This window comes from Rhinolophus hipposideros (genome assembly GCF_964194185.1).
Source record: "Rhinolophus hipposideros genome assembly, chromosome: 9".
NCBI lineage: Eukaryota > Metazoa > Chordata > Mammalia > Chiroptera > Rhinolophidae > Rhinolophus > Rhinolophus hipposideros.
The window spans coordinates 88,188,572-88,210,530 of NC_138055.1; the positions used below are offsets into that span (position 1 = coordinate 88,188,572).

The window sequence follows — 21,959 nt, forward strand, 5'->3', positions numbered from 1 at the left end:
ATCAAGGTCCCCAGGTGTGCACTCAGTATGAGAAGCCGCACTGTGGGACCCTGATCCCTCTACCACTCCGCTCTCTCTACCCGGCAGACCTGCGGGATGGTTCTCACCTGCTGCTTACACCGGAGGCTCCAGCTGCATTTTCACTAATGGCCAACCGTGTCCCCCCCCTGACTGCCCTGCACGAGGACAGGCGCCGAATCCTGTAGGCCAGGCCTGTGGAGGCAGCACCAGTTCAGCTGGAAACTCCCAGAAGGTCTCCGTCACCTGTGCCCAGCCCCCTTTGGACCCACCAAGTGCCCTAGGCCATGGCTCCTGCGGTTCCCACCCCGGCCGGGGACTCAGGCCCCCCCACCCCGTGAATGTTCACTGACCGAAGCCCTGGACTGGGGACCAACGCTTGGCTTCATGGGCACAAGGACCAAAGCCCTTCAACTGACATCGGGCTCCTGTGGACCACAGGAGGGTAAGAGAGAGTTGGGCTCTCTGCTCCCTCCCAGCTCTGGAACCTGGAGCGAAGGCCTACAAGCCTTGACCCCTGTGGGACGCCTGCATACAGTGTGACTCCCATGGGTGCCGCGCCCTCCTTTGGCCTCTGCTGTGGGCTTTGGATGCCTGCTCTACCCCTCCAGGAACTGTGTTGGGGTGGGGCAGTTAAGGTTGTGTCTGTCCCCAGAAGACTCAGCCCTTCTATCTGCCCACCCCCAATGCCGTCTCACCAGGAAAGGAGTGTCCTGATGGCCTGGCTCCTTCCTGCAGGGCCTGGGAGTGGAGAGGACTGAGGTGAGGCAGCCAGGGGCGTGGGTTGGGCAGTGGTAGGCCTGGTGGAGCTGCCCGGCATAAGAATCGGAGGGTAAGGGGGGGGGCATTGACTACACCACAACCTGCTGCTCCAAGAACCTGCACCCACCTACAGACCTCCCCCAGGACAGGTGCCTCCTGGAGACGTGGCCCCAAGCCCAGCCTCCAGTAATCTGCCACTCAGGGGTCTCCTGTCTGTGGCCTGATTCTCAGGAATGCCAGGATTTAAAACCATCTTCAGCTCTTAATGTGGGTGGGTGTAAATCTCCTTCCTGATTAGACCGATCGCAGACCTTGCAAAGCTGGAGCCACTGAGAAGGCGAAGCTCCAAGTAGCGGGGTGCTCTGTCCTGAGCCTCACGTGTTCTGGGCCCACGCCCCTGACCATGAGGCCACCACCATGCAGCCTCCAGGGGCCGCGACATGCTTCCCAGAGCGAATACGTTCCCTTCCTTCAGTTCTGTCTCGCATCTCTGTACTAGGCAGGGAATTTTCAGGAAGAAATTTCCCAAATACTAAGGGAGAACAGAAAGCAAATCCTAGAAAATGCAGGGTGTAGATGCTGACAGTTTTCCAAAGAACAGGTGTCAGCTCCTAAGATCCAAAAAAATGTCTGTGACAAGTGGGAGCTCTAACAGGAGAGCCTCACACTGGCATCTACATCTCCCTAGTCCTGCACTCCCATCCTGGGGACCCTCTTATGTCCCACCCACGAAAGGTGGCCCTGTGTTATGCTAAGGCCAACGCCAAGAAAGGCCATTCCTCGTCTCCCTCCTCATTCCAGCCCCCAGTCAGATTGGGTCAGTCTTGTGTGAAGGGCATTTTCTCTCCCATCCACGGGTCACTGCTGCCCCCCACACAGTCCTTGGCTATACGGAAACTGCACACCCTCAGAACAGGGATTGCCCCACGCACAGAGGGAAGGCCTGCTTCCCGGGGCAGATAGCCTCCCTGCCGTGGGGCCTCTCCAGGGGCTGTGAGAATGCTGGCTGGCTTAGCTCCTCCAGCTAGACAGTCTTGGGGTAGCCAATGCAAATGCATTAAATGGGAGACCAGCTTTCCCAGCCATCCCAGACTACATCGAGGACAAAAGGAATGGTGGTGTGCTCGTCTTTTCTGCCTTCTAACTTCCCAGGATTCATGCAAATCAATCAAAAATGACCGTGACTCCCAAGCTCTGTGCAGAGCTAGACGTCAGACTGACAAGTCTCACCAAGGGAGGGCCCAGAAAGCGAGAGCCATGCTCTTCCTGCTGAGGTGCCTGTCCACGTCTGCCCCAGCGGGGTCCCTGACTAAGGTCAGCCAGGCCTGGAGAGATGGGGACAGGGGCAAAGGGAGGTGATCACGTGCACAGCTTTGTCAGGGGGAGGCCCAGGAGAACCCAAGCTGTCTGCCCCAGCCCCTGTTGAGTTAGGCCCGAATAGCAGAGGGCAGGATGAGTTGCCCTGGGCATCATTCTGTCCAGACTGTTCCGGAAGGATAGCTGGTGCAAGCTACAGAGAGGGAGACAGCAGCTCAGAGCTTTTTGGAGCTATGATCTCCCTGTCCACGCCTATAGTCTGGGAGATGAGAACCCTTAGAGGAAACGGGTTCAAGATGCGGCAGATTCCCCTAGGGGCACTCCAAGGGCTGGGGCCCAGAGCTGGGGTGCTGGTCCTGCAGTGAGGGTGCACATCTGTACCCAGGACAGTTCCTCCCAGGTCCCTGCTTGGAGGCTGTCACCATCATGGGCTCCTAGGAGAGTGAGAAGGGCCTGCCTGTTGAAAGCCATCACAGCCCTGGCAGACAAAAGGCCCCGGCACACCGGAGTCCAGAAAAGAAGCAGCATTTTGCAGAGGTCTGGCTACGGTGGATCCTGGAACACCATACAGCCGGGTGTTCTCCGCACCCTCACCCTGAATGCACCCAGCTGCTCTTCTCCTCTCAGCTCACAGGGGCAGCCACCCTGAGGAGGAATGGCACGTCTCCTCACTCCCTGGATGATGTGTTTTGGGGGAGACAGGAACGTAACTCAGTCTGGTGAAGGACGAAGCGTTGCTTAAAATGTTTGTGACCATTCTTCTCTTCCTTCCTACTCCCTCCACAACTCCAGGCGTCCTCAGGCATAGCTGTATGGATGTCGAAGGCCTTGTGTTTACTGAAGGCCTACTGTGTGCTTAGAATGTGTTAGTCACGTAAATATATCATCTCATAGTGATTGAAACAAGAGGGTATATCCCCCCATTCTACAGATGAAGAAACTAAGACTCAGAAGTTAAGAGACTTGCCAGTCGGCAGCACTGGCTGTTGTCATGCCACCCCAGCTGGATGGAACCAAGGGAAGCTGGGCTGGGAACCCCCTCTCCCCAGAGTCCCACATTTCTCCATCTCTGTAAGAAACTGTCAGGCTTACATTCAGGAGCTATGTGTCCCTGGGGAGTACTGTGGGATAACAGCACCCTTGCACCCCCTCCTAGGTTGGGTGGAACCATCCATCTGGCCCCAGCCCTAGCGCCCTGCACGTCTGCAGTTGGGATGGAAGTCTGTCTTCCCTCAGGCTGACAGCCAGGCCCCTGGTACAGCGGCTCAGGCAGCAGGCAGGAGCCTGTGGGGTCCGGCTCGGGAACGCCTGGCCTATCACCTCAGGTGCCAACAGTGATGCCAAAGTGAGAGCAGACCTCCCTCTGCAATCGGTCCTCAAGCAGGATGTGGAATCTCATGCCAGCATGCTGACGGACTGTCGTCTCGGGGCACGGAGGGCTGGCAAGGGAGCAGGAAGTGCCTCTCCCTGCCCAGGAGGGCTCATGCACTCACAGAGCCCCCCTGGGCAGGTTGGAGGGGCCCTGGGTGGTGATGACCCCCTTCTGCCCTCCTTCCCTCCCCTCATGGCTGATGCTGGGGCTTTGGGTGGGCACAGTGTGAGCTCAGTCTCGGGCCTGGGATCTCATCAGGCCGCCCACCCTGTGCAGGGTCGTAAGCCTGGCACTGAGGAGGGATGGGTAATATGCCAGGACCCTCATGCCCTACAGCCAGTTTGGGTCTTGGAATCTGCCACTCTGGGTCCATCTTCAGGGTTGTGAGGTACAGGAAGTGAATTAAAACAGTTCCTTTCATCACCACCCATCCTAGTATCAGCCTTGAAAACATTCTTGGCTTACTGGCCACTTTGGGCCTGGCGTCAGAAATGGAGGAGAAGGGGGAGATGGTTTGACAGGCTAAGGAGACCCACCCCCCCGGTTTTCTGTGTCACCACTGGGTGGCATTCACCTCTGCCAATGATGCTGGTGATCAAGTGTCTAAACCAGAAGTTCTCAAACTTGAGTGTCATCAGGATCACTGGAGGGCTTTATAACACGTAGCGCCCCCCCCCCACACCGACACTTCACATCGGAAGGGGTGAGGCCAAGGATTTGCGTTTCTAGTGAGTTCCCGGTGACTGCTGCTGGCCTGGAGCCACACTTTGAGAAACCCTGCTTTAGACTACAGCACAAAGGAGAACACTTTGCCCCCTTCCTTTGTAGGTCACAGCCCCCAAGATTCACAAGTCCCTCAGGAAGTCTAGCTTGGGTCCCACCCCATTGGCTGTGTGAGGGGGGAATGAAGCGGAGCCAGTGGGCAGTTCACAGCCAGCCAGGAAAGTGCCTCTCCTGGGGTGCATTCTCGCAGCGCCTGCCCCCCCCTGTCAGCGGGATCAGAGAGGCGCTCTGAGTGGTCTGTGACCTTGGCTGGGATTCCTGGTGCCTGGGCACTGTCCCTCGGCCCCGTTTTCCCACCATCATCTGTGTGCCTCAGGAGACCCCTGCCTCATTCTTGTTGCCCCATCTGCTCTCTCAGCACAATGCGCAGCCCTGTACTCCATCCTTCAGCCTCCCGCCTGCCCCCCCGCCCTTACGTACCAGAGACACTTAGAGCAAATGCCACAAGTATTTGCAGGCAGCCCAATATTAGTGAGGCCAGATGGGCTCCTGGACGTGGGTTGTCACAATATTCTAGAAACAGAGAAATTGCCTTAACCTACTGCATACAGAGAAATTGCTCTAGCTGTAAACATGCCCCCTCCTTAGCTGGCCGCAGTATAAGCCAGCCTCATATGCTAGGGGGCATGACAATAAAGGAACTGTATCCGGAACTGCCTTCTGTTGCTGTTTTTCCTCCTCTGCAGGGAAATCCCAGGCCATCAGCTCATCAGATGTGCTTTGACCCACTCTACACACCGAAGCAGGTTCTAGTCGCAGGGGGAGGGAGAAGAAGGAGGAGCCCAGTTAGGAACCCGCTGAGCACACTGGTCAGGGCCTGCTTGCCCTTCACCTCTCACCTCCCATGTTTACTGTGTGCACTGACCTCACTTACCGGCGAGGGTCATCAGCTCTGGGCTGCACGTGCGAGTCAGGCTCAAATAAGGGCGCTTGCCTTGTGGTCCTCTTACAGCTCTGCCTTTGGTCAGCCAGTATTCCCACACGCTTGACCATGACGCCCAGCCAGCCTCCGTTACTGAGGCTGTAGTTTGCTCGTCCTGCTGTGGGCGGCATCCTGGCTGGTGTGGGGAAGGGTCAGGAGCGAGGGGTCCCTCTGCCATCCGGCTCCAGGCCAGGCATTTTGAGCTGAGACACTTCCCACGGCTCCTCGGACCCCACACCATGTCACACCAGAGCCAGTGTGTCCCCACCTGGAGCACTCGTTCGTCCTCATCCCCAGACTAGAGTGAGGCACTGTTTTATCCCAATGCACAAAGACTTCTATCTTATGATTCAGAGGAGCTGAGCGCACCAGGTTGCCCAGTGAGGAGCTAAAAGGGAAGTACATGCTTTGTCTTTTATGACATAAAACACTCGTTCTATTTAATTCACTCTTCTGTCTAGAAAACTTACTCGAGGTGAGGTGGGCCAGTGAGGGAACCTGGAGAGCACGTGGGTAAGCTGGAAGCTGGGGATCCCAAGACAGAGGGACTTGGGGTGGGCGGGGGTGGGGTGGCAGTCTGGGAGTGAGCCACCACCTGGCGTGAACCTGAGGGGGCTGCTTCCTCTCTGTGTAAGCAGGTCCAGAGCCATCCACGCAGGTGGGACTCGGCGTTCAGGGGGACGACAGCCCCTGGCCCCTCTCCTGTGGCTGCCGGCCGGTTCGGTCAAGTTCATTCACCGAACAATCACAATGGCAGTCCCCGATGGCTTGGAACTCAGGCCGGGGAACGAACCCAGTCTGGGGCACATGCGCTGTCATGTCTCACTGGGCTCTGATGTCTGCTCACCTCCACCATCCCGATGAGTGTATGTGTGCGCGTGTGCGCAAGCACACAAGCTTGTCCAAGGTCAGATGAGCACCCCTCCAGGGCCCTCGCTGCCGCACACGGGCATTGCTGTGGGGGGCTGCCCACACCGTCTAAATGGCCAGGCTGCCTCCGGGGGCCTGGGGAGGGGCGGGCAGTGGAAGCCGCTGCTGAAGCTGTCCCCCTCTGCGGCTGCCATGGCCTGTCAGCTCCACTACGTCCCAGCAGCTGCAGCGGGGGGCGGGGGGGGGGGCAAGGGGGGCTGCGTCAAGCTGGTGGGACTCTGGTTCCCACTCCTGCCCCCAACTGAGAAGAGAGGCTGCCAGGGGGTGGGGGAGACAGCGGCCAGAAGCCAAGATCATTCCACTTCCTGTCCCCTTAAACACCAATCCGTGAGAACCCCTACTTCCCTTCTTCTCCTGCCTCCTTCACTGAGACCCTCTCGGGCAATGAGGAGCAGGAAGGAGAGGGCACTGCAGGGGGCCCGGTGGGATCCTTCTGCTCAGGCCAGCGATGAAGAGGGCGGGGAGCAAAGCTTGACTCTGGCCCTTTCCATCAGCCAGGTGCAACCCCTGTCTGCACTGAGGACAGAAGCAGGCCAGCAGAGCCAAGGGGGGACTGTCCTCATTAGCCTGGGCACTCTTTGAAGAGCATGAACAGTTCTCACCATGCTTTTCCAACATTCTAAGTAGCGCATAGAGCCCTACTTGGGACTTAGAGAACCCCAAGTTGGGGGCCAGAGATCTAATTCAACACGCTTTCCCTGAGGTGCCAACCAGTAAAATAAGAAGGCTGAGTCCACTCAGGAACTGGGGTCTCTTGACAGAGAAAAAAATATATATTGAGACGATTTGGGGATTGCAGGAATTCAGTGGGTGGGGAGGAGGGAGGCTAAGGGCAAGGAGCTTCCTGATGCCATTAAATGACAGAGCACGGGCTTGTCTTGCCCCCATGTTGCATGGGCCCTGCTCTGGATGAGGAGTGTGGCTAGGTCCCAGGACTCTGCAGCCACCAGAGGAAAACTCCCAGGGCAACAGGCTCTCCCCTCCACACCCAGCCACAGACCTCCGTGTGACCTTGCTATACCCGCTCTCCTCTGCATAAATGGACACCACGAGGAACTGGGCAGTGCCCCAGGGGTGCCCCAGCAGCTCTCCACTACCCACAGTCCAGCAGTCTCTAGGGCCCCAGGGGGAAAACTCCAGCTTCAGTCAGAGAGCCTGGCTCAAGCGTGTCCTGGGAAGTGTTGCTTTTCTTTTTGTTAGGTTAAAGAGGCACAATAATAGTCCATCTCCACAGCTGTCATTAAACTCAGCAAAATGAGACAGCTAAATCAATAGCCTCCCAATCTTTACTGAACGCTATAAGAAGGGAGCATGGCAATGCCAATATTTTTGTGCCCAAAATGACATTCATTAAATCTGACTTCTCTCTTACTTCTGTGGATTACTGAAGGCTGCTATGGGCCAGCCCAGAGCAAAACTGAGGCATGGAGAAGCTTGCCCACCCAGCCTGCCCACACAACTCCTTTTGACAGCTCACTCCCCAGATGCACCATCTCCCCCTTCCAGATCACCCCCCTGTGACCCAGCTTTCAGCCAGGAGGTCCCCTAAGGACCCAGATTTGACTACTTTCTTGCCAAGCACCTACCCTGGTCCAGGAACAAACTGGATGTCTTTACATACACATTTTTATTTAACCCTCACAGTAAATCTCACTCACTTTGACCCTTCCCACCTTCCTCTGAAGAAGATAAAAGGATTACCCCCAGTTTACAGGTAATAAAATAGGTATTATGCCCATTTCGCAGGTAACAAAGCCAAGTTCAATGACTGCACAAGGCTCATGTGGACACCAGCTGCTGGGAGGGAATTTCCGCAGGCCCCCCAACTCCCAAACCAGTGCTCTTCCTGGCCAGACCTGGTACATCTCTAATGGTGGAAGTCCAGGCACAGTGACAGCTGATGACATAGTTGTGGTCAGAAGAAACCTAGATAATGTCTATGAAAGCATTTTGCAAGCTGTGATGTTCAACACAAACAAAAGGAGAGATGTAATTCCACCATGCTGGTCTCTGCCTGTCTCCTGCCCATGAGCACTGAGCCCAGAAAACATACTCACCCTCCATTGGGTGCAAAACAATTAGTCATCTACCTGTCCAGAGCAAGGGACATCACGCGTCGTGAACGGCAAGAAGGCTCCTTCTCCCCACAGCAAGTCTAACTAGTCACCAAGGTTTGTCAGTTCTCCCGTATGTCTCTCCAATCTTTTGTTTTGTTTCTTTCCCATCCCCTTAGCGCTCCATCATCGCTCACGCAGATCACTGGAGCAGCCTCTCCCTGATCCTGCACCCACCCTGTCACCTCTGACCTATTCTCCACTCCACAGCCAGAGGCACGGTACTCAGGGGTGGACCCGAGCGGTCACCCTGGTGGGCTTCGTGCCTCTCAGCAGCTCTGACTGCTCTTAGCTTAAAGCTCGGACTCTTTGACCTGGCTCACCAATGCGTCATCTGCCGGCCACCACTCTCTCCAGACACTCCCTTCAGCTGCTGCATGCCAGCCCCAGTGACATCAACAGGAAACACCTCCTTCCGCTCTGTGCCAGGCGAACTCCTCGTGTCGTGGGCTCTCGGCTTCAGCATCACCTCCCAGGGGGCCTCGCCCTCCCTGAGTGGGGGTCAGCGCCTCTTGCACCCAGTGTTGTCGCTACCACAGCACTGAGCTGCAATCCTCTTTCCTCCTCTGTGGCCCCACTGGTGAGCACAGGGAGTGGGTCCGGGCCGCTCACCACTGTATTCAAGCTGCTTGGCATTTAGTATGCAAGGAACCTGAGAGGGATAAATGCCTTGTCCCTGGAAGCCCCGGGTGGGCTGCTTGGAGGCAGTTCTCATACCCACACCACGTCTGTTTGGCTGCGGCTCGCTAACCATCCTTTCTCGTTTGCCCTTTGCTGAGTGTTGATGGGAGGCAGCTCTCCCATCACCTCATACAAGAATGGGAGAGCGAGGGAGGGGCCCTCAGGGTCATCCCACATTCTGTAGAGCCCAGAACCCATTCCTGAAGGCCCTAGCCTAGTCATTAGACTTCTCCGGGGAAACTATATGCCTAGCTCTGTCCTCACATGGACATCTCCTCTCCTGCCCAGCCAGTGGCCTGCCTTTCACAGCTTAGCTCATCTGACCAATGGTAATAGAAAGGTCAGCGCAGTCCAGTGCCCTGGGAGCCAATGGATTTCACAGAAGCAGACAGCACAGGGACCCAGGGCGCCATCTCAGGTGTGTCCTCAGGCTGTGGAACAGGAGTGAAAGGAAGGACAGGCAGAGAGGAAGTGGCTGCCACCCACATTCCTCGGACTTGGTTGGTCCTCAGGAGATGATGGCGAATCACCCATCCCTTAGCCCTGACACACTCCTGGCGCCACGGCCACCAGGTCCCCTCCGGTAAATCTCCTTATGGAGGCTCTCAGGGACCCCAGTCCTACTGGACCTTTGATAGAGGGTCACCTCAGACCCCATCCTCTACAAAGCCTTGGAGGCTTTGCGACACAAGCTACAGGGTGGGACCCCAAAGAATGGCGCTCTGGGGCAATTGCCAGGCTGGCCTCTCCCTTGAGGAGAGCGGGATCCTACACTCACGTTGGGGTTTAGAGATGCCCCCCCACTACCATCACACACATGTTGCACATTTGCCCTTCATTCCTGCCCCCAAGCCACCAGCCGGGTACATGAGGCAGTGCAGGGTGACATCTGAGCTTGTCACTGTGACTATGGCACCGAGGAAAACACACAGAGCAGATCCCCAACCAAGGACACTGGGGGGCTTCTCCTGAGGTGAGGTGGCAAAATCAGTGGGCTCACCTGGTTTTCAGCACCTCCTTCCTTCCCCGCTGACCATCTCATAGTGGCTTGGTGTTTCTGTGCCCACTTTGAGGCCATCTCAGAGCCACCTAAGAGTGTAGCCTGGGCAAGTCACATCGCAAGGTGCCCACTCCTAGAAGAGACAGTAAGTGAACCCCAGGAACATCAGAGGGACTCTCTCCCAGCCCCTATCCCCACAAGAAGCCATGAATGACAATACTTGCCCCCTCTCCCAGCCCACTATGGGCCTGGCCCACAAGACTGGTGGTCTACGAGAGGTCACAAACATGCAGGTGGGAGCTGGCCTCTCATACAGAGGGCTTGGGCCACTGGGACTGGCCCCTGACCAAGCCTGTATCAGGTCACCAGGCAAAGGGGGGGTTAGGATTCCTCAGTCACCCCGAGGGGACGCCTCCCCCCACACACCCCGATCTGTAAGCTGGGTCTGAGAGGGGAGATGGGTTTCTGACTGTGGACAAAGGATAGGACTGTTGCCTGACCCGCCCCCATCCCTCACACCAACCATGGTCATGTCATGACTGAGGGAACAAACACACCACAAAGAGAGACAGCCTGTTTGTGCTTTTGACACATTATCAGTTTTTATTTAAAAACATGCTAAAAACATGGCGTTCAATAAAGCCAGGACCAGGATGAAGGAAACGTAGACACGGCATTGCAAGCAGAAAAGTGCATTTGAAACCAACAGGGGTGCCCCCTGCCCCGCCGGGCTGCCCCCCAGGGCTAGGCAGGGGTGGCCACCAGCCCCCAGGCCTCGCCCTCAGAGTGCCCTTTCAGGGCGGGGGGCCAGGCCCTGCCCTGACTACGGCCTCACTGGGGGTGTGGGGGGGTTAGAACAGGAACATGAGTGTCTGGACGCTGAAGGGCCGCTGGACAGAGCAGACCCCACACACCTGGCCCCAGCTCCCATCCTGTGCCAGGCCCCTGCTAGTTAGCACCTCCACCAGTGGGTGGGCAGGGGGCTGGAGAGCCGGGGACAGGCATTTCCATCCATCTGGACTGCTCTTTGGCCACTAAAGGAGGGATGGCGACCTCATTCCACGTCAGACCAGAATATCTGTGAGCATCTGGGTGGGTTCAGTAGCCTTTCCAGAGTGAGAGCCCAAGATGCAGGCCCATGTCTGCGGGGAGGGTGCTGACAGTACTGCAGCTGGGGGTGCAGGTGGAGACTTGTGCCCCGACACCTGCTGCATCCCCCCACGAGTTCTCAACCCCTGCTCACCACCTCCCCTGCGAGACGGCTGCCGAGAGGCCACGGCAGGCATTCCCTTGAAGTCTACAGGACCTTGACCTTCTGAGTCAGGTCCATAAACTGCCTGTATCAGACCTGATTAAACTAACTCTGACTTTGGTGAGAGCCACGGGTGAGGCCTTCTATGTAGTGTGGTGACCACTGTGCAGGCCGGGCAAGGGGCCTGAAGAGTACCCCAGCCCGTGCACGGCACCTTCTGCCCAGAGTGGGCTCTGCCAGGTGACGAAACCAAGTACAGGGCGAGGCAAGAAGGCAGTTTGGGAACTGTGGGCAAGGCCCTGCAAACAGATGGATGCGGTGGGGGGCTGGCAAGAGGAGGGGGACTGTGGCAAGGGCTCCAGGGCCAGACGATGCCCTGAAGCTCCCGAAACAAGGTGGCCAGGGAGGCTGCACTCCCCACGGTGCTAGGCTTTTGCTGTTGATTTTAACAAAAATTAAAAATTGCATTGGTAGGCATAAACAAACCTGCCCCTCCCCCCCAGCATAAACTCATCATGCACTCGGTCCCACTGTGCACCTTGCACGCTTGTTTGCTGAGTGTCTCTCCTCGGTGGCATGGTGGCATGTGTGTCTGTGCTGAGCTCTGCAGGTTAGGCTTCCCGGGGAGGTGGCTGAAGCTGCTTACCAGGAAGATGGGCCAGAGGCCCCAGAAGGCAGTTTTGCTCAGATGTGTGCTTGCCCATCCTCCACCCAGGGCCCCACCTTCCCAGCTTTCCCATCAGCACCAGTGCCCCGACTGCAGGGAGGCAGCTTCAGTCTGCCCAACCCACGGAGGCCACTCTGCTCTACTCCTCACCCTGCAGAAACGAGAATCCTGAGCTCACCTAAAGTTCGGTGCTCCTGGTCCCGACCGCGCCACACTTAAAGTGAGTGGAGGAGCTGGCTGGGTGGCCAGGTCTCAGCTCTCGGAGCAGACAGGTGGGGGCTGGAGAGGAGACGTGGGCCCAGAGGGAAACCAAGCTATAGAGTCAAATGGTGGTGGGAAAAGGCAGCCGCTCCACGCAAGGCCCCACCTGGAGAAGTGCATCGGCTCCTAGCTAGCTTGTGGGGAGACTTTTCAAGTCCATCCCATGAATTCTTGACTTTTTTCTTTAACTGTAAAACGCTAGCGTAGACCAGCAAAAATTCTAGTGGGGTGCCCTGCTACAGGCAAATGCCCACCCGCCTGCTCACCACCAAAGTCCTAACTCAGCCTGCTCTCATCCTGCGTCTACTAAACAGGATGCAGTCTGACCTCTCTCAGTTTTACATACTTTTCCTTGGGGTCATAGAGGATGTGACTGCCACCCACCCCAGCATCAGTGAACCCCGAGAAGGAAAGGGGGGTCCTGGGACCCAGATGGACATCTCTCCCTCCCTCCCAGCTGGGAATCTGCAGCCTGGTGAATCAGCCTGGAATGACCGCGGGCACCATTTCCACCCACCCCTCCTGGCTGTCATGGATCCTCTGCCACTGTCTGAGCAGCAAAACGTAAGGACTGCTTCCCCTTCCAGAAGCAATGTGAGAACGTGAGCAGCAGCTGAACTAGAGAGGTATGTGTCCGAGAGTTTCTAGCAGGAATGTCTGTGAAATCGCTGGGGTTTGCAGAACCTGATGCGGGAAGGCCCGCATGGGGATTGGGAGGGAAGGGGGAGCCTCCATGCCAGCAGAGGGCAGGAGGAAGGAAGAAGGGAAAAAAGAACAACTGCTCATCAGTGAAGTGTAAGGACCCATGATGGCTCCAGCCATGTTCCTGGCAAAGCACTTCACCAGCCCCCTGCTCTGGCCTCTTGCACCAGCATTAGCAAACACACCGCTCCATGCAGGCCGCCCCCACGTTGCTTCCTGCTCCTCCATTTCACCTCCTCTTCCGGGCTTCTGTGCCACAGACACCGGGCCACAGACAGCAGTCCTGGCCGGGCCTTCCTTTCAGTGCTTTCCGAATGCAGGGGGGCATATCCCACCTGAGAGCCTCCTGAGGGTTGCACAGTGGTTTGTCCTGATTGAAACCTACACACGTCCTTTCTCCCCACCCATCTCCCACCCTCAAAAAAAAAAAAAAATCAAACCGTTACAGAAATCAACGCAGTAAAAAGTTATAAATCAGAAAGCTAACCCTAAACTTATCTGAGATAATATTCCTGAATAATCATAATCAGAGTAAAATAAAATAAAAAAGTTACACTGTAAGGTATAAAAAGCCTGGGCAAGGTTCTCCCCGGGGCCTTGGCCAGAGGCGGCCTCTCCCCCTCTCCTGCAGGATGGCCTCCGCTGGGCAGTCTCCACCAGGAGGGAGCAGTCTGCTGCACCCCCACGCGGGACGGTGTCCGTGTGAGGAAGGGCAGGGCAGACACTCATCAGTGCTGGGTCTCCTGGAGCACGTCCCCTGGCCCACCCTGTCTTCTTTGGCAAATACACAGGTGCAGGAACCCAGGCGCCCCAGCACCCCAAGGTCTCCGCGCCTCCTCCTCCCTGGCCCTGCACCCCGAGAAGGCTGAGGTGGGGTGGGGAGGGCGGGCGGCTGGGGGCGGTGGGCAGGGCTCAGCAGTCTGGAGTGCGGGCAGGCAACACAAAGCTCAAATCTCCTTCCCTGGCAGTGTCCACGTGGGGGCCGGGGCTCCTGCCAGACGCTCAGGCATCATACTTCTTCCCAGTCCGGTGGATGTGCTGGAAGAGGGTCATGGAGAAGGCCATGCCCAGAATCTGAAAGACATGGGGAAAGGGCTTAGACAAAGCTCCGCGCCTGGGCTCTGACACGGTCCACCCAGAGCAAACCCTACAACCACTCGTGTGCTGGAAAAACGCTGGTGGAATGAAGACGACGGTGAGCAGCGGAGGGCGCACAGATGAGTCGGCCCCTCACTGCTATCTGTACAGAATGTCAGCGAACCTCTCCAAGGTGTGGTAACCTGCCTACTTTGAAGCGCTGTGGTGAGGCCTGAATGCACAGAGGACGGGCCCTAAGTGGCAGCCAACAAGGAAGTGAGGAGCGGGAGAGGAAGGTGGCAGGAACATGAAAAACCACGCTCTGAGTCATTTCTGCTTGGTTCTGGAATACATGACGTGATGTCTTTGACCGGAGCCGACGTGTCTTACCATGATGCTATGCTGAGGACGACATTAATGCTCGTTCGTGTTCCCTCAACTCCTGAATCGTGAAAGGGGGGGGGGGGGGCCAGAGCGGTGTCGGAGGCAGGAGGCCGGCCTGTGGCCCCACTCACCACAGATAGGGGGCCACGCACACAGGCCGTACAGCAGTGACTCTGTGTGCCTCTCACAGCTCCTGCCCTGAAGGTTTAGGCATAAATGGACGAGACTGGCTGGCGAGCCCGGCTCCGGTCCAGGTCCAGGCCTGACCACAGGCAGACCTGCCGTGAGCCCCGTTCTCCGTACGACACAGCATCTCCCTCTGTGAGCGCACCCCACCTCAGAGCTCTGCAACAAGGACAGTGGGCTCGCCTGCTAAGCTTGCAAGCTCCAAGGCAGATCAGACATGATCAGGCGCCCAGGCCCAGCAGCGGAGGATAAGAAAGATAACTTCATGCAGGACGGTCTTCCCATTGACCAACCAGCCAAGTTCAAGTGCTCTGAGAGGAATCCGGCTCACCGGGATAAGAGCCACGCATAAGTGGGCACGGCAGGGAGCCCAGGAAATGCTCATCTCCAGAAAGGTCCGGGAGCTCCGAGCCAGCTGTGTCAGCCTCAGTTTCAAGGCGGGAGGCAGGGATCCCCTCCTCTTCCCTCTCTCTCCATCATCTATGCTAGGCTTACAAAGAACAACTGCCATTAAGTGCTTGCTAATTACAGCTAACAATGACGGAGCACTTCCTGTGTGCCTGGTCCTGCTCTCTGCCCTATGTTAGGCATATTAAACTCGCTTCAGGCTAAGAAGTAGCACGACGATCGTGCCATCATACTGATGTGGAGAAATTCAGGCACAGAACCTAAGCAAGGAGCCCAGGTCACAGATACCTAGATCTGGCCCACGAGCCCCTGCTCACCATCATTACTGAGGACTTGGGTTTCATTCAGTTCAGTCCCAGGGAAAGGTCCTACGGAGTGGGGACAAGTGTGTTTACGAGCAAACCCACCCAGGGCTTCATGCAATGCCAGCACCCGGCCCAAGGCAGTGCCCCACGGTGCCTGCAGGGCTGGGCAGAGCAGGGAACCTCAGGGCTGCCAGCTGCCTGGGGCAGTGACCCCACCTGGGGTGGGGGTGGAGCGTGTTCTCTCCAGGACTTGGAAGCGCTCTCACCTGCATGATAAGGACGCACATTCCCACCATGCCCAGCACATGCTTGTTGTCATCGAACCACATCTTCACTTTCTCATAGCAGCCCTAGGGATGGAGGGATAAGGCCGGTGTGAGCACGAGCCCCTTCGGCCCCCATCCCTACCCCTTCGTCCTGTCCCTCCCTGACCTCACCTGGTCATCCTGCCGTTGAGCAGGCCCTGTTCCGCCCATGGTTCCACCCACGAGACCCCACAGCACGGCCTCAGACCCCACTCTTCCTCCCACCCCCTCGTGCTCCCACTGGTCCAGCCCCCCATTTCCCCCTGCCTGGGGCTTCAGCCCTGCGTGGCCCCCACCCTCCGTAAGGCAATTCCTTGGTGTCCTCCTGCCAGCCCATCCACCGCACAGGCTCCTGGGAGCAGGAGAGGGACAGCGGCCCAGGCCTCACCGTCTTCCACAGGGGGGTGGTGCTGTTGCGCCCACAGCCCTGGGAGTTCTCCATGCAGCACCGGTCGGGGACGGCATTCTCGCCCAGCACTGGGTACCAGTCTGTGTAGTCGGTGACCCCGCAGCAGTGCATCTGTGGGTGGGGACGACAGGGTCACGCGCCACAGCCCACAGGCCTCCTCATGGCCTCCTCCTGCCCAGGCCAACCCAGCCCCACTGTGCTGCTACCCTGGAGTTCAGGGGAGGAGACAAAGGCGTTCCTTTTGCTCCTTCTTTTGGCCTCAGCCGAGAGATGATGCTAGCTCCTTCTTAGAGGCCAGAGCCAGGAGACGGGAATGCTGCCCGCCCCTCAGGGCTGGGCACTGGACACGGGGGAGGCGTGCTCGGCCCTCCGTTCCTCGCCAGCACCGCTGGTTCTGTGCTTGGTGGACTGTCCCACGCTGACTGCCGGCCCCTCCCCAGGGCTGACCATGGGGTGTGCGGGCTGTCTGACTTGTTTTCCTTGTAGAATCAGAGCCTCCTGGCCTGAGCCATGACCAGGCGGCATATCTGTGCAGAGGGCAGAGCTGCCCGACCCCTCACCTCGGCCTGGATGATGTTCCAGGCGTTCTTCAACCCCACGTTGTTCTCTGTGTTGTACAGCAGGAGGCCTTCCTTCAGGTCCTTCTTGGCATTCTCATTTACCTGTCAGGTTGGGCGACAGACAGGATGGCTGGGACCAGGTCCCTTAGGCCTGCTGGCCACTGCTCCTGCAGACTGCGAGACGGCCCTGGGAGTGGGCTCTGCGGGGCAGGGGAGGCTCAGCCTGCACCCACTGACTCCCAAGAAAGCTAACCCCGGCAGGTCGGGGCCGGAACACTCAGAAACAAAGAGACCAGCCACACACACAGGCCACTTTGCCACCCCACCCACAACATCCTCCCCCATGCTGCCCCTGTCAAAACACACCCTGAGAACCAGACGGTGGCAGATTAGTCATTTTGATCTTAGGTCCATCTCTCACTAGCAAGTAACTTCTCTCTTGCCTCTGCTTTATCTGCAATATATTAGAATAATAACATCTACCTCTAGGGTTGTTGTGAGAATTAAAGGAACCAATTTTTATAAAGAGCCAAGAACAGGGCTGGCACAGAGTGATCTCTCAATATTATTTCTTCCCTTTCATAAATGCAAAAGAATTACTGTTTCTAATCCCAATAGTGGCTCTGCCTTTAAATGTGGCCTGGGCAAGTACTTCAAGAATCCAAGGAACAAACAGTTACTTAGTCTCTGGATACAGTGCACCCATAGAGCCTGCTAAGCCCTGGAACACTGATTGCTTGGCCAGGCAGCTTTGGTAGTACCAGTAAGAAGTTCTCCAATGTAACTGGGAACTCTCTAGTCTGGTGAGGTTGCCAGGGGACCCCCCACCATCCTCCTGAACCCCACGGTCCTCAGAGGTCTCTGGAAAAGGAAATATAGCTACCTTCCACTATTAGTCCTACTCATGATGTCACCTGTAAAGTTCCTCCATGTTTCTGATCAATTATCCTCAAGTCACCCAGTCCAACCATCTAGTGAGGTCTGAATCCCTTCTCCAAGTGGCGAACACAAAAATGCTTGATTGCTCCCAGTGATGGGGAGCTCACTAATGCAGAGGCAGTCCATTGCATCCCTGTGTGACTTACAGGACTCTACTTCCTAAGGTACACAAGGTAATAAACCATCCCAAACTCGCCTTCCCCATGCTGCACCCACCTAGTTCTCCTGGTTCCATTCGCTCTTCCTCACCAGTACTGTCAGCACTTTTCCTCTGACTTGCCCCAGCCTGACCCAATCCCAAGGGTACTGAAATTCCATAAGCCCCTCCCTTCACGTAAGGCTTACCTTGTCCATGTAGACAAAGAAGAGGATAAGTAAGATCAGCTCTGCTAGCAGAATGATCAACAGGACGATGAAAAACTGGAAAGAGAAGGTCCAGGTGTGGGTACATGGTGGTGGCCATGGCCAGGTATGGAGTACGAACAAGAAGGATGGCAGGGAGGCAGGGTCAGGGAGCACCTAGACAGGGCTTCCCAGATATAGGAGAGGCCACCTACTACTCCTGAGGAAACCCAGAGAGGTGAGGAGGGAGACAAAACACATAGGCTATCCAGGGTGGGAGGGATAACTAAGGCAGGGCTAGCCAATCATGAGGAAGAGGGGTGTGGCTAGACAAAGAACATTCTAGAAGCAATTTCTCTGGGCTCAGTTAGCTAGCTGATGTGCCCAAGCCCTGCCTGTCTCTGTGGCCCAATGCAGGGTGATCCAGAGTTCAGAGGGTTGGGGATACGAGGTCCAACTTACACTGAGGAGGAGGCACTTGTTTTCCTTGATGGCCCCCAGGCAGCCGAGGAAGCCCGTCACCATGACAATGGTGCCCATGGCGATGACTAGGTTGGCTGCAGACAGCGAGGGGAAGCTGGGGGAGAAGGTGGCAAAGTTGCCTTGGGACACGGAGAGCCAAATGCCCACTCCGAGCAGCCCACAGCCACAGAGCTGGAGAGAAAGGAAAGCCTGTTAGACGGCACCGCTCTTGCATCGATCGCCATGGAGCTCAAACGACTCCATACCCTCACCCACAACTCTGAGGCACAGACAGGGTGGGGACCAGGCTGCTGTCAGTTGTGGCCACGGCCTCAAACCATGTCAGGTGTGGGACCCACACAAATGCCTTCATTCTCTCTGTGTCTCAGTCTCCCCACCTGGCAAATGGGGTTATACTAGCGTCATGGACTCCATAGGGTCACTCTGAGGATCAAATTAAATAAGACACAGGCAAAATCACGTGACAAACATTGCAGGTCCTAGATGCATATGAGCAGTTGCCGTTTTCCCACTTGATGGAGGAGAAGCCCTGGAGGTCAGGAAGGAGCCCAGGGAGAGGGGCACACGGTGGTCACGGGGAAGCAAGAGCCAGGAAGAGGATCTCGGAGTCCTGCTCCTCAGAGCCAGACCTTCCAGGGACCGTGACCTGCTGCCCTGACCAGAAGGGCCATTTGTCCACTGGGCCACTGACGCCACTGGCTTCACCTGGGGAAGCTTCGGTTTCATGTGGCTGCGAATCTCCACATCTGCCTTATTTCATGCTTGATATAGCTGACAGCCCGACCCCAGCGGCTCCGAGGAAGTTTGCTGAGTCTGAGGAGCCGATGAATCAGTGCACCGATATTCACTGAGTGCCTCCGGCGCGCCGCGTTCTGTGCCAGCACAGCTACAAGCACTTCAGAGACCTGCCTTCCCCAGGCCTCTGCTCAGGCCGGACGGGAGCAATGAAAATGCAGCACCCACCCGGGCAGTACACACTGGGGCCAAACAAATGGCACAGGAGTTCACAAGACACCATCAGTGTCTTGGTCCGAGATGCCAATGGGAGGAGGCAGCCCTTCAAAGCTGGTAGACGTGGGGCAGGCAGAGGGCAAGAACATTCCACGCAGGGTGAAAGTGCAGACGTTCCCCCCAGGGCTCGGGGGCCCCAGACGTGGACCTGGCCCCCAGCTCCAGCTTGTCCTGGTTGGGCGACCTTGCCAGATGAGAATAACGGCACCTACCTACCTTCTAGATTATTGTAAGAATTTGTGTGGAAGCAAGCACAGGGAACAGGTGGCCAATACCAGGCTCTGGCTGAAAGGTACTCAGTGAGCACTTCCTGTGCTCCGGGAGCTGTGTGACCCCCAGGAAGCAAGCCAGGCCTGCCCTCAAGCTGCTCTCGCTCAGAGAGGAGACTCGGATGCAGCAGTGAGGACAGCGAGCCGGCACACCCAAACTGAGCCCCCACTTAATAAGCCGGGCCCCCTCTGAGCACTGAGGAGCCGGTAAACAGCACCCGTAAAGGCCCGGCCCTCATGGAGGGAATGCCATACAAGACACCAGTGTTACATGAGACATGTATGGAATTTGGGGTTCTGGTATGTACTGTGAAGAAAAGTAACGATGAGTAAGGAGTTAGAAAGTGACTGGGAACAGAGTGGTCAGGGAAGACCTCTTGGAAAGGTGGCACCTGAGCAGGGGAAGTGCCTGTCAAAATACCTGGGGGAAGGGTGTACCGGAGGAGGGGACAGCAGGTGCAAAAGCCCCGCGGTGGGAATGAACCTGAACAGCCACAGAGGAGACGCCCACGTGGCTCCAACAGTGTGAAGGAGGGGACCTGCAGGCAGGGTAGGGTTGCAGGGGGTAGATGAGACAGGACCTAGCAGGCATCGGGAAAGAAAATGTGGGTGCTTAGTGGGATGGGAAGCTTCCAGAGTGGGGGAGTGACGCGATTTATGCTTTCAACAGAATTCTCTGGCTGTTATTCGGAGAACAGACCACAGAGGGCAAAGCGGGGAGCCGGCGACCAGTGCGCAGGCTCCTGCCTGGACCAGGCTGGCGGAGACCCACACCGGGTCTGATTTGAGGTACATTTGGAAGGTAGTATTGAGAGGGTTTGCTGGGCTTCAATGAATGATTAGGACTTTGATAAATGGAGAACAAAGGTGGCCCAGACTGGGCATGACAAAAGCAGAGAGGATAGTCCCACGTATTACTAAACCAGATTGTTGGCGGAGCAGCAGGGGGAGGGATGGAATTAGGTAAGTGGAGCAGCTGCCTGGCCCCCCACACTGTGGAGAGGTGTCCTGAACTTCCGACACTCTGCAGCAGCCCCAGGTGGCACTAGGGCAAGGCCCCCAAGGTGTGGGCACACTCGCCCAGATCACCCGTCCACCCAAGGGGGCATCTCTAAGCTTTGCGCGGGGAATGGCGCCCTGTAACCACTAGGTGGAGCTCCACGCCAGGTCAGAAGCTCCGGGTTTGTCAGTGAGGCGCTGAAACTTGCATGCAACTTGTCACTGACTTTCTTCAATCTGATCAGTTTCTACTAAGCTGCCGGCTCAATTTTTCTTTCATTAATCATACCATGGAAATTCATGATCTTCATGTTGAAGACTTGTGGCTCTAAAAGCCAGAACCTGGACTGCGTAAGGAAAACCCGCTGCTGCCGGGTCACTCACTATAGGTAGAGGGACATACTGAAGGGACAGACGGGCCTTGGGCCCCTAGCGCTGCAGGACGCCAGCACCATCCCGCAGCTGGAGACGCCACGACCCCCTGGGACCCTCCCCAGAGAGGACAGCTTTTCCCACTGTCTTTCCCACTCAGAAGCCAGTTCCCACTGGGAGTAGGCTTGGTGGGGTCCCCTCCCGGCCTCCATTCTCCATTTCCCTCCCGGGGGACACTGACGTGAGTTCAACGAGCCTCCGTCTGAGAAAACCTCAACAGTGCAGAAGCTCCAGGAGCTGGTCACTTGTCTTAGAATTGCTTCTCTGGCGCTGTACCGCATGTTCTTTGATTTGGTCAAGCTTCCCAAAGACCCACCAGGAGACTCCCTCCATCGCCTTAAGAGGAGGCTGTTGTTCTGTCCCCTGCTTCCCTCTTCATCTCTAGCCAGCGGTCCCGCCGTGCCCAGGCTAGGTCCCAGGGGATCTGCTGCCTCCAGGTGGGGCAGCCCTACCGACAGCCTGCACCTAAGCCTGGGGTGGGGGGAAGCATCACACACAGTGTCTGCTAAATGAACGAGGCTTGTACAGCGCCATGAGGCGCTACTGCACACCCCACTGCCTCTCCTCCACGCTCAGGAATCTCTGCTGAGATGGACAACGTGCTCTCATCTCAGCCGACCCAGAACCAGCAGAGCCTCCAGGCAGAAGAAAACACAAACCTCAGGCCCTAAGTTTACAAATAAGGACACTGCGGCTGTCACACTGCCAGGATGGGCTCAGAACCTGGTTTCCTGGCATTTGGAACAGAGTCCCTTCCACACTGCCACTCCAAGGAGTCTGTGAATGCACCCTGCGCCCCAGCCCCAGGAGAAAGGCACCAAGACCCCCGCCTTAGCCCCCGTCTCACACCCAGGTCCCCCCACTCTCCCCTCCCTGCCTCTGGCCTGTTTTTCAGCCCAGCCTGCATTGAGCCGTCCGAATCCTTTTTCTAAAATGCCTCTTTCATCATGCTGCTCGCCTCTGTGACCTTGAGATTCTTTAGCTCTCTCAGGGCCAATTTCCCTTAAAATGTGGGGTTTGGACTAGAAAATTTCTCAGGTCCATTCCAGCACAGGTTTAGCCAAGCCTG

The 21,959-nt window shown here is 56.8% G+C and overlaps 2 protein-coding genes across 10 annotated transcripts in view; one reads left to right on the forward strand and one right to left on the reverse strand.

The window, feature by feature from the left end:
* Positions 1 to 4,897, forward strand: part of TSPAN11 (tetraspanin 11) — a 71,040-nt gene extending 66,143 nt beyond the window's left edge. For 5 of the 6 annotated variants that reach the window (XM_081060466.1, XM_081060465.1, XM_081060463.1 and 2 more), the window contains one exon: positions 88 to 4,897. Coding sequence is in view for 4 of the 6 variants with exons in the window: in XM_081060463.1 (XP_080916589.1) it covers positions 88 to 206 (119 nt within the window). In the remaining 2 variants the exon portion in view is untranslated. The remainder of the gene's footprint in view (positions 1 to 87) is intronic. The other variant, XR_013994047.1, reaches the window with a different exon arrangement.
* A 5,581-nt stretch (positions 4,898 to 10,478) lies between these two features.
* The window catches only part of TSPAN9 (tetraspanin 9), a 197,373-nt gene continuing 185,892 nt past the window's right edge, over positions 10,479 to 21,959 (reverse strand). For all 4 annotated transcript variants that reach the window (XM_081060456.1, XM_081060459.1, XM_081060457.1 and 1 more), the window contains 6 exons: positions 18,159 to 18,350; positions 17,700 to 17,774; positions 16,416 to 16,517; positions 15,835 to 15,966; positions 15,408 to 15,491; positions 10,479 to 13,855 (listed from right to left, as the gene is read on the reverse strand). In XM_081060456.1, the coding sequence (XP_080916582.1) occupies positions 13,784 to 13,855; positions 15,408 to 15,491; positions 15,835 to 15,966; positions 16,416 to 16,517; positions 17,700 to 17,774; positions 18,159 to 18,350 (657 nt within the window). In that variant the 3' untranslated portion in view covers positions 10,479 to 13,783. The remainder of the gene's footprint in view (positions 13,856 to 15,407; positions 15,492 to 15,834; positions 15,967 to 16,415; positions 16,518 to 17,699; positions 17,775 to 18,158; positions 18,351 to 21,959) is intronic.